This window comes from Hyalella azteca, unplaced genomic scaffold (genome assembly GCF_000764305.2).
Source record: "Hyalella azteca isolate HAZT.00-mixed unplaced genomic scaffold, Hazt_2.0.2 contig13325, whole genome shotgun sequence".
Taxonomy (NCBI): domain Eukaryota; kingdom Metazoa; phylum Arthropoda; class Malacostraca; order Amphipoda; family Hyalellidae; genus Hyalella; species Hyalella azteca.
This window is the reverse complement of record NW_025943252.1, coordinates 6,723-18,239: the sequence shown is the minus strand read 5'-3', so window position 1 is coordinate 18,239 and position 11,517 is coordinate 6,723. Positions and strand designations below refer to the sequence as shown.

The following is an 11,517-nucleotide window of genomic DNA, read 5'->3' as shown; positions in this document are numbered from 1 at the left end:
ATCTGCTACATGTTGAGTTGATCTGCTACATGTTGAGTTGATCTGCTACATGTTGAGTCGCTCTGCTACATGTTGAGTTGATCTGCTACATGTTGAGTTTATCTGCTACATGTTGAGTCGCTCTGCTACATGTTGAGTCGATCTGCTACATGTTGAGTTGATCTGCTACATGTTGAGTTGATCTGCTACATGTTGCTAGCTCAAGGGTGAGTCAGCTCACATGCTTAAGTTTGATATTTGTTGGGTCGCTCTGTCTGTTGACGTTCATTTTGCTTCATTTTTCGGCTGATTTAAATTTAGAAACTTAATTGTATCGACTTATTCTGATTTTCTAGCTGTTTTAAGATTCATAAAATTTACCCAAGTAGAAATTTCTACTTATTCTAAATTTAAAAACTTACAAATCTTTACAATTAGCAATTATTCGGACTGCTCTGTTAAGCAGAAAATAACAAACTTCATTATTTCCACAGCCTGAATACTACCATCTTTTGGCTGAGAAGATCTACAAGATCCAGAAGGAACTCGAAGAGAAGCGCATGCAGCGCCGTCAGTTTCCTCGAGAAGGCCAGCCTGCCATTGATGGAACCGCTGCTCCTCCGCCCCAGTCCATGATGGGTCCTGTGAACGCTGTTGCCGTGGGCCCACACTCAGGAGGGCCATTCCCTGCTTCCTCGGGCCTCAGCCCATTGGGCCACCCCGCGATATCACAGCAGCAACAACAACAGTGTGTCAGACCCATGGGTTCTGTCATGGTGAAACCCATGAATGCTGGAGGTGGTCCTGGTGCTGGTGGTCTCATTCGTGGTGCGGCGCCGCCCATAATGGTGTCGAGCAGCCCTTTGCAGCAGCAGCAGCAGCAGCAGGTCTACAACAGCTCCTCAATCACCGTAACGTCTCCAGCCAATCTGCCCTCATCACTACAGTGTAATTCAAACCTTTCCCCGAATCTAGCATCTTCAGTACACTCGTCCCCTGTAAATATTCCGCCGTGCTCATTAATTGCTTCATCTTGCACCTCCAGCTTCCCTGGAGGTGTAAGCACCATGGCTCCCTCTGTGAACAACTCCCTCAGACCGCAGCTGGCGCCTCCACCTTACACTTCAACCGCCATGAATGTCCCCAACATCCCTATTTCTGCTCCTCTAAAAGTTGCTGCGTGCAGCGGAGGTGACATCTCGAACACTTCGCTGTCACACATCTCTCAAGCTCCTAATATAGTCGCTTCGTCCAGCCCTGCTGTTATTGACAGCAACAACTTGAGCCTCCAGTCTTCCTCGCCATGTACCTCCACAATGACAAGCTCTTCGTCTGTCCTTGCTGCCACTAGTGGATCAGCTACTCTTCCTGATGACAAAAGTGAAGTCATGAACTTCATCAAGCAAGAGCCTATGGATATGGACGTCAAGAAGGAGCCCTCGTCACCTGAGGGCGCTGATGTCAAAGTAAAGATGGAGATCAAGACCGAAGTTAAAGATGAGCCTCCTTCACCCAGCCCAGGCGCTATGAACACCACCGATGTCAAGGATGGAATAGTGGCCGTGAAGATGGAAGTAAGCAGTCCATCCCGGGACTCTCTACTGCCTGCGATACTCCCTGCTTCCACCACCCCATCCACTCCAGTCCCCAGCATTGCCTCGACAGCTGTAGTGGTCACCACCTCCACCACCAGCACCTCGTCTACGCTCGCTCTATCCAAGCCTTGCAATGATGGCCCCTCCTGCAAGCCTGGGGGCTCTTCAAAAGGACCTGGTGGTGGGTCTGGCACTGGCACCCCAACGCCTCCTACGAGCGCTGCTCCCAGTGTAGGGAAGACCTCCAACAAAGAATTCCCTCCGCTCTTCAAGCCAGACGAACTTCGTCAGCACCTGGTGCCCACCATGGAGATGCTCTACAGACAAGAACCAGACAGCATACCCTTCAGAATGCCTGTTGATCCATCACAGCTTGGCATCCCTGATTACTTTGACATCATCAAGAAGCCCATGGACCTGTCCACCATCAAGAGAAAGCTTGACACCGGCCAGTACAAAGATCCCTGGGACTACGTCGATGACGTCTGGCTCATGTTTGACAACGCTTGGATTTACAACAGAAAAACTTCACGAGTCTATAGATATTGTACAAAGGTGAGACTAGAACATGAACTACTTTGAAATAATAATGTTTTATTATTAAGACATTATTATTTTACTTCCTTACTTTGCTATCAAAAGAAGATGCTTAAAGGGGAAGCAGTGTAGCATTTGTGAATATCTTGTTACATTATCAACTATGTCCCAGTTACTTTTCAGTATTTGTAATCATTTTGCTCTAAATAAGTTGAAATTCTGCTACTATGCTGATTTTTTGTCACCATGAATTTTTTTCTCCACATTCATTTTTTGGCAAGTAACACGCATGAAAAATCAGTATGATGCCATTCAGTTCATATTTAACAAAATTTTTAGGTAAATTGCTTGTTGCTGCACAGCAATATAAAATAATTCCGCTTAAATTATATCAACCTTGATCAATTTGTAATTCTCCCTGTATGAACCCCTAAATATACCTCTTCTTAGTAGCAATGTGTGGATACTAACATTTATGTAGTTTATGAAGTAAGGACAATGAAGGCATGTAGTTTATGAAGGAAGGACAATGAAGGCATGTATGTGTGCAGTTGGCTGAGGTGTTCGAGCAAGATACTAACATTAATAGTTTATGAAGTAAGGACAATGAAGGCCTGTATGTGTGCAGTTGGCTGAGGTGTTCGTGCGAGATACTAACATTAATAGTTTACGAAGTAAGGACAATGAAGGCCTGTATGTGTGCAGTTGGCTGAGGTGTTCGAGCAAGAGATTGACCCGGTGATGCAGCAGCTGGGGTATTGCTGCGGCCGCAAGCACACCTTCAACCCACAAGTGCTTTGCTGCTACGGCAAGCAGCTCTGCACCATCCCTAGAGACGCCAAATACTTCATGTATCAGAACAGGTCAGATAATCACAATGACAATACTGTGTTACCATAAAACTATTGTATTCCCGCGGAAATTACACCTCTTGAGCATTAAACATCTTTGATTCTTTGCTGATCCTAAGTACAGATACGTCGCCCATGATATTCATTAGACAGATTCACCTACCAAATTTTTTAATTTGATGTCAACACTTGTACGATGTTCCTGATGACCCTATTGCGTCAGCAACTTACCACAATATTATTTACTTAACAGATACACTTACTGCTACAAATGCTTCAACGACATACCCGGCGACGCCGTGGTGCTCGGTGATGATCCCAGCATCTCGGGAATGAGCATCAAGAAATCGCAGTTCCAGGAGCTCAAGAATGACGCCCTTGAGCTGGAGCCGCTGGTCCAGTGCAACGAGTGCGGCCGCAAGCAGCACCAGATCTGCGTGCTTCACCTGGAAGCTATTTGGAACACGGGTTTTTCTTGTGATTTTTGCCTTAAGAAGAAGGGGCAGACCAGGAAAGAGAACAAGTTTACAGCCAGAAGACTGCAGACCACGAAGCTCTCCAATTATCTCGAGACCAGAGTGAATAATTTCCTCAAGAAGAAGGAGGCTGGCGCGGGAGAAGTTGTCATCAGAGTTGTGTCCTCAACGGAAAAAACGGTTGAAGTTAAGGCCGGCATGAAGGCACGGTGAGTGGCTTACTCTTATTCTACCAGGGCATTGTATCATCAAGTTTCTTGCTTATTGCTTTCTTATTCATTTGAATTGTCTTTTATGGGTGAGCTCACAAATAGCTAAGTGATACTTGATTTTGTGCTAACATTTGCGCTGATATGGTATTTTGATGAGAAGATGGTTTTCTTGTGAATTATTTCCATTGGTTAGTCTAGACCTGAAATTCTAGACTGTTTACCTGCATTGACGTATGACCTGTGTCTCTTAACTGTTGCACCTCGGAACCTCTGTGTGTTGCAATAATGGCACTATCTTAGTAATAATGACACCGTCTTAGTAATAATGGCACTATCTTGATAATACTGGCACTATCTTAGTAATAATGACACTATCTTGTCTCCCAGATTTGTTGACACTGGTCAACTGTCCAACGAGTTCCCATACCGCGCAAAGGCGTTGTTTGCGTTCGAGGAGATAGACGGCACGGACGTGTGTTTCTTCGGCATGCATGTGCAGGAGTACGGCTCAGAGAGCCCGCCTCCCAACTGCCGGCGCGTGTATCTTGCCTACCTCGACTCGGTGCACTTCTTCAAGCCGCGCCAGTACAGAACTGCCGTGTATCATGAGATCTTGCTTGGCTACCTCGACTATGTCAGGCAACTGGGGTGCGTCTGCTGGATAACATTCTTACATTCTCTACCTCCGCTATAATGTTGATGAGATATAAATAACTCTGAACAAACAGAATAAATAGCGCTGAACTGATTTTTGTTGATGTTTTTCTAAGAGTTTTTTTCAATAGGTCAGTTAACCAAGTTTCAATTGCACCCTTTTTTTTATTTCCATGTATAATTGCAATGTTGATAGACTTGAAAATTTGAGTAGATTTTCATTGACTATTAATTAAGGCTAGGGCTAATTTCTGGCAATCTATTGTCAATTGCAAGTTTAATTACTATTTTATCATTGAAATATTTGCATTGTACAGGTACACCATGGCGCACATTTGGGCGTGTCCACCCTCCGAAGGGGATGATTATATTTTCCACTGCCATCCTCCTGAACAGAAAATACCTAAACCTAAGCGTCTACAAGACTGGTACAAGAAGATGCTCGACAAGGGCATCATTGAGCGCGTGGTTCTCGACTATAAAGACATACACAAACAAGCTTTCGAGGACCATGTCAAGTCGCCTGCAGAGTTGCCCTATTTTGAGGGAGACTTCTGGCCGAATGTCATGGAGGAGAGCATTAAAGAGCTCGACCAAGAAGAGGAGGAGAAGAGAAAACAAGAAGAAGCAGCTCTTGCCGCAGCTGAAGCTGCACAAGCAGCATTAGGTGGCGAGGAAGAAGAAGAGGTCTGCTTGGACGGCAAGAAGAAGGGTCAGAAGAAGCACAAAACCAAGAACAAGAACAAGAATCAGGTCAAGAATAAGTCTAAAAGCAAGAGTAGTGCTCAGTGCTGCAACGATTTAGCCCAAAAGATTTTTGTAACCATGGAGAAACATAAGGATGTTTTCTTCGTGATTCGCCTTCACAGCGCTCAGAGCGCAGTCAGTCTACCTCCGATCCAGGACCCAGATCCCACCATTGTGTGCGATCTCATGGATGGTCGTGACGCTTTCCTCACGCTTGCTAGTGAGAAACACTTGGAGTTCTCCTCGTTACGTCGAGCTAAATTCTCCACCATGACAATGCTCTATGAGCTGCACAACCAAGGACAAGATAGGTTTGTTTACACATGTAACAATTGCAAGTTGCATGTCGAATCGCCTTACCACTGCCAAGAGTGTGACGATTTTGACCTGTGCAAAGCGTGTTATAACAAAGATGGTCATCAGCACAAGATGATCAAGCTTGGCCTGGATATTGATGATGGCATGGGCTCGGCTGATAACAAAAACCTGAACCCGCAAGAGTTGAGACGTAAATCCATCCAACGTTGCATTCACAGCGTCGTTCACTCAGCTCAGTGCCGAGATGCTAACTGTCGTCACCCTGCTTGCCAGAAGATGAAACGAGTTCTGGGCCACACGAAGATGTGTAAAAAGAAGAGCAGTGGTGGATGTTCCATTTGTAAACAACTTATTGCTTTGTGTTGCTTCCACGCGCGCAGCTGTAAAGATCAGCGTTGCGTGGTGCCTTATTGTTGCAACATCAAACAGAAAGTTAGACAGCAGGAAATGCAGCAACGACTGCAGCAGCAACAGCTCATGAAGAGAAGAATGCAGCAAATGAACGCTGGTGTTCTGGGTGGCAGCGCTAGTTCGAGTGCTGCACCAAGCGTCAGCAAACCTGTACAGGCTGCGCCCTCCTACAACACACAGGAGGCTGCCGCCACGCCCGCACCTACTCCCCCACAAGGGGTCACCCAGGCGCCCTCACCCAACGTTCTGGAGGCTGTCAAGGAGGTGAGATAGATTTGTTCATGCCCCTAAACGGGTGCTTTAACCCAAGTTTCTGGAGGCGGTTGAAGATATCAGCATTGCGCTGTTATATACCTAACTTCTGTATTTTTGTTAGGCATACATGCGCCATAATGAAAGTATTAGTACAATTTCTAGTTCATTTCATCCAGTCAACAATATTCATGAGCTTCCCACTGATATCCGAGTTTCACATTCCATTTATTAGATCTACGATGGGAATGTTTTTACTTCACTGATGCAAACAGTTTTCGAGTTCTAGATAATCCTCATTCAGTTACACCTGATTCATCTTCACAAAGATTCGGGATTCTCATTCATTTCAGGTTAATTACTGGCTATTTTGACTTTTTCATTCAGTTCTTCTAGATTGAATTGATGCATTTAATCCAATCTTTTGTCTACGGGCGGCTATTCCTAGTTAAGAGACGTTTCAAACAGCATTGTTAGCATCCTGAGATAAGTTGATATTAATGGTGAAGACGTTGAATTCATTGTGGTGTGGTTGATCAGGTGCAGGCGTTGAATTAATGGTGGTGTGATTGATCAGGTGCAGGCGTTGAATTCATTGTGGTGTGGTTGATCAGGTGCAGGCGTTGAATTAATGGTGGTGTGATTGATCAGGTGCAGGCGTTGAATTAATGGTGGTGTGATTGATCAGGTGCAGGCGTTGAATTAATGGTGGTGTCATTGATCAGGTGCAGGCGCAAGCTGCGCGTCAGGTTGGGCCGAGCACGGCGGTGGGAAGCTACGGTAAAGGAAGCCCCTTGGGTGTCAGTGGAGGCCACCAAGGGCCTGGCCACGGCGTTATGGTCAGCGTCTACCAAGGGCAGCACCCAATGCAGCAACAGCAGCAACAACGTCCGCAGCATCCTATGCAGCAGCAGCAACATCCTCAGCAGCACGGTATCATGGCGAGCATGGGCAAACCTATCAATCAAATGTCTGTGGGTAAACCCAATACTATGGTGCAGCAGCATCTCATGCAGCAGCCGCAGCAACAAGTGCAGCAGCAACAACAACAACTGCCCAACAGAACACTGCCCACCATGGACAATTGGAACAGGTTCGTGAATTTATTGTCTCTTTCCAGAGATGTTTTGATCCAGCTTACGTACAGTGGTGATATCATCGACTTCTGTAAACCGTCACCGAATCTCTTACGCTTACGCAGCTTTATTTATTAACTACATCCAATGCTCGCGCCTCCTCAGTTCATTTTTCATTTTTGTCAACAGTTCATTATTGGTCATGTTTCTAAAATTTAAAATGCTTGTCAGTGTCCTTGAAGAAATAGCCAATAGTTTCTGATGACATTTGCGATTAGAAATGAAAGTGTGAAGTTCGGAGTTGTTTAAATCAATTTCATTCCTCCCCAATGCATATAGCCCTAATTTCTGTATTGTACGACAAATACCTGGAAAAAAGTATACAAATACTTCAGGACAATATTTATGCCACGATCCCACTCATTTTGTTCGACCCCACTCATTTCATCTTGACTTTTCCAGATATCCAAATGCTGTTCCTGGTCAAACGAACGGTACAGGAGGCATGAGACCGACTCTCATCCAGAACCCTGCAAACGGTTCGGCCCCAGCAATGGCGCCCGTGGCTGGCCCCAACCCTGCAGGTGCCGTGGCCGCGGGTTCTATAGGAGGAGCTGCTGGTCATCAGGTGATGGGACCTCCTGTGCAACAGCCGCAGCAGCCCCAGCAGCGCAGTACACTCGTCCTGCAACAACTTCTGCAGAAGTTCCGTAGTCCCACGACACCCAATCAGCAAACTGAGGTTCTGAATATACTGAAGACACATCCCCAGCTTATGGCGGCCTTCATCAAGCAGCGACAAATGCTGCAGCAGCAACAGAACCAGCAGCCAGGGCAGCAGCAGCAGCAGGGACAGCAGCAACAACAGCAGGCTAGTCAGCAACAGCAGGCTCCTCAAACTACTGGGATGTATCAGCAGCAACAACAGGGAATGACCATGCAGCAACAACAACAGCAGCAGCAAACTGGTTTACATGTGCCGATGCAGCAGCAACAACAACAACAGCAACAGCCTCCTACAATGCAAATGTCGATGCAGCAACAGCCACAACAGCAACAACAACCGCCAGGCATGACTATGGGTGTACCGATGGCGGGTAGTCAGGGCGGCCCACAACAAGGCCCACATTTGGGCGGGGCAATGCAACACAACCAGATGCCTAACCAACAGTGGTATCAACAACAGAAATTAATAGCCATGAGACAGCAACAACAGCAGGTTGGCTTTCAACAGCCTCAGCCGCCCATGAATCCTGCAGCGGTGCAACGTCGACATTTTGGTCCTCAGTCTCACCCTAATTTCGTACCCCAGCAAATGGAGGGGCAGCAGTTTGCTGCCATGGGCTTCAACTCTCAGCAGCAAGTACAAGTATCACAACATCAGTCTTTACCTCCTCAGCAGTCACCGCAGCCTCAGCATCCTCAACAACAGCAGCAGCAGCAAAAGATGCTATTACAACAGCAATTGAAAGGTGGTAGCTCAGCGATATCCCCTGGTCCTTGTGTCACTGGTTTATCTTCGATGCCTTCGCAGTCTCCTCAGCAACTCATGCAGTCCGTCACATCCCCACCTCCAGGTGGAGGTTTACAGCAAGCAGTACGTAGCCCTCAGCCATCGCCGCGACCCCACCAAGCCCTTCCTTCCCCAAGGTCTGTTGCTGTACCTTCTCCCCACCAAGTTAATCAAGTGCAGTCACCCCACCCTGTGGTGTCGGGCGGTAACGGTCCACAAGAGAACTTACTCATGGGTCAGCCTCAGGGTGGTGGTGGTCAACAAGTACTCATCCCTCCGCCTCCTCCCTCGCAGTCTTCAGGCCCCACTTTGGACTCTGAAGCTCCAGACCTCACCCCACAAGACCAGCTCTCCAAACTTGTCGATACCTTATAGTATAGCTCGGCCCGGCCTCCTGCCTCTGCCTGTATATACGCCCCGAAATTCTTATGCGATTGTACAAAGTCACTGTAATTACTTTGATGAGATTCTCAAACTCCAATTGTGATTTGTTATATTGATTGCAGTGTCATCTGCATGAATTATATATATTATAAATATATATAGCTACATGTTAAGCTTCACTGAAGTAATGTATATAATTTGCGATACCTAATAAATGTGTAAAGTGTACGTACTGATGGGGTTTTCATACTACAATTGTTTTATATTGGCTAATGATGGGGAGGTTATTTTGTTGATGCTCAGCCATGCTGCTCGTGATCTCTGTTGTTAGGAGCGTGCCCAACTGTCTTGCTTCACTTCCTTCTGTCTTCCTTGATTTCACAACTACTAATTATTTATTTTAATTTACAACGATTCGCTGTGTAATACTTGTTTTAAGCCCATCCCTCGTGGACGCTGGTCTCTGAAGCCTGGGCACATATATAATTGATGATGGCGTTTAGCTGCAGGGCGTTAGTGTTTTACTCAGCATTCTTCTAATTCTGAATTTTACTTGAATCCAACAATTCTTGTTGCTGTTGGAAGAAACCGTGCTGCCGTCTTGTTATTTCTTGTGTCGGGCCTTTGGTCCAGGCTTCCTTTTATTTGCTATTTTGCCTTCGCATTTTACGGGCGCAATATGACCTGTTGCCTCAGCTCAATTTATCATTTCCATGTTGTATTTCCTCCTTTTTAAGAGAAAATTAGCTTGGCCTTCAATTCATTTCTCCTTGATTGATTTAATACATGAATTGTAGTTCCTCATTGGCTTGTAATTTGACGACCGTTCGGTGCTGAGTGTCTCACTCTAACCCTATTGTAACGTTTCGCGAGCTCCCTCTCTAATTAATAATTAAATGATCTAATTGATATTTCCTTATCGCTAAAAATTTTTATTCTTCAAGCTGTAAATTTTACCCCGAGTTTTATTCTAAATTGATACCCAAAGACCGAATTTGAATTTCCTGGCTGCTTAAGTAATCTTCGGCTTTGTTTCTTCCCCTCCCTGCTCGCGGTCAATGAGGAATTTTAAGTGTTTTCCTTTTTTGTTATGTTCTCTGTTGATCAATGAGGAAGTGTTGAATCGAAAGATTTGATTATTTTATAATAAACCCTAAAAATAGTTCATTTATTTAACCTTGGCTTACTGACGCCACCTAAGCAAAACAATGATATATAATCTTGATATTGTTGATCGAAAAGTAACCTGCTAATTTTAAATGAGGTGTTTCACGTTCACGACGACACGCTCCGTACAGAAATTTTTCTCGTTCAGGAGGAACGTTCGCTCAATGCAGAAATCCGTAAAGTTCGTAAGTTCGCTCCGTACACAAAAATAGTGGAGAAGCATGAATGCACCGTGACTATTTGAATGGGGCACATAGTGAATTTGATCCTTATATTAGCCACGTATACCTATACGGAAATGCGCGTAGAAGTCGCAGGTTAAAATGAAAGGTTTATCAAGCTGTTCAGTCAAGTGAAGAAGCTCTGGAAAATATACTGCAGCATTGGGATTGTAGAGATGAAAGAGAGAAGCTACCAGAGACCAAGCGCCCCTTGATGGCCTGCGCACCTGCATTCAGCTTGATTTCTTGGAAACTCAAGGATTGATGGACCAAAATGCAAACAACATCACCATGTGCCACTCTATTTTGACACAAGCAGTGCCATAGAATGGTAAATAAGCATATTTCACCCAAATCTCAGTAAGGCGCATGCGACTTGGCTTCAAGCTATTGAGTAGTAACTTAACATAATGATGCCGGCGCTGAAGTGTAGGCCTGATGTGGCCTGTCGCCGATTCTTGTACTTTTCGTGACTTGCCCACAGGAGATCTGAAAACATGTCCTTCGACGGGATCTTTTCCAAACTCGATAGTTTGCAATAGCTACTAGACTTCCACCGGGTTCGATATGGTGTTAGGCATTTCAAGTCTGCACATATATTACTCCTTAGCTTCATCTAGTCCAGTGGTTCCCTAAGTGGGCAATATCGCCCCCCAAGGGGCGGCAGAGAGATTTTGGGGGGCGATAAAGAAGAAGAGGGCGGTAGGGGGGCGGCTGTCCGAAGTCAATGTCAGAAGTTCGAACGTTTGTTAGACGATTTGTACACAACACGTGCAGCACACGACTCCCAGCGATGTTTTTTTCTGCTTTTTTTAAACCTAGCTCTCCTGGGTTTACGTCTCGGACAAATTAACGGCCGGACTCGAGGCCGGTCTCACGGCCAATCTTCAAATTCAATGATCAAGGAATATCTCTCAAACTAATGAACTTAACTCTATGAAACTTGGTACACGTATTCATTAGGACCTAACGGTAATGTTTTGCTCGTGAAAATTGTTTGAATTTTGTCATCGTTCGTTTTTGCCATAGTTATACGCCAATACGGGCCGAAATTCACAGTGATCAAGTAATTTCTTCCAAACTACTAAACAGATTCGAACGAAATTTTGAATTTACAGTCCTAA

The 11,517-nt window shown here is 45.4% G+C and overlaps 1 protein-coding gene across 1 annotated transcript in view; it reads left to right on the top strand.

Annotated features, from left to right (window-relative positions):
- LOC108671127 (histone acetyltransferase p300) overlaps positions 1-10,167 on the top strand; it is a 20,954-nt gene extending 10,787 nt beyond the window's left edge. The window contains exons 5-13 of the mRNA XM_047883601.1: positions 58-76; positions 178-206; positions 474-2,129; positions 2,817-2,974; positions 3,216-3,647; positions 4,038-4,298; positions 4,622-6,044; positions 6,758-7,125; positions 7,571-10,167. Of these exons, the coding sequence (XP_047739557.1) occupies positions 58-76; positions 178-206; positions 474-2,129; positions 2,817-2,974; positions 3,216-3,647; positions 4,038-4,298; positions 4,622-6,044; positions 6,758-7,125; positions 7,571-8,996 (5,772 nt within the window). The 3' untranslated portion in view covers positions 8,997-10,167. The remainder of the gene's footprint in view (positions 1-57; positions 77-177; positions 207-473; positions 2,130-2,816; positions 2,975-3,215; positions 3,648-4,037; positions 4,299-4,621; positions 6,045-6,757; positions 7,126-7,570) is intronic.
- Positions 10,168-11,517: the final 1,350 nt, after the last annotated feature.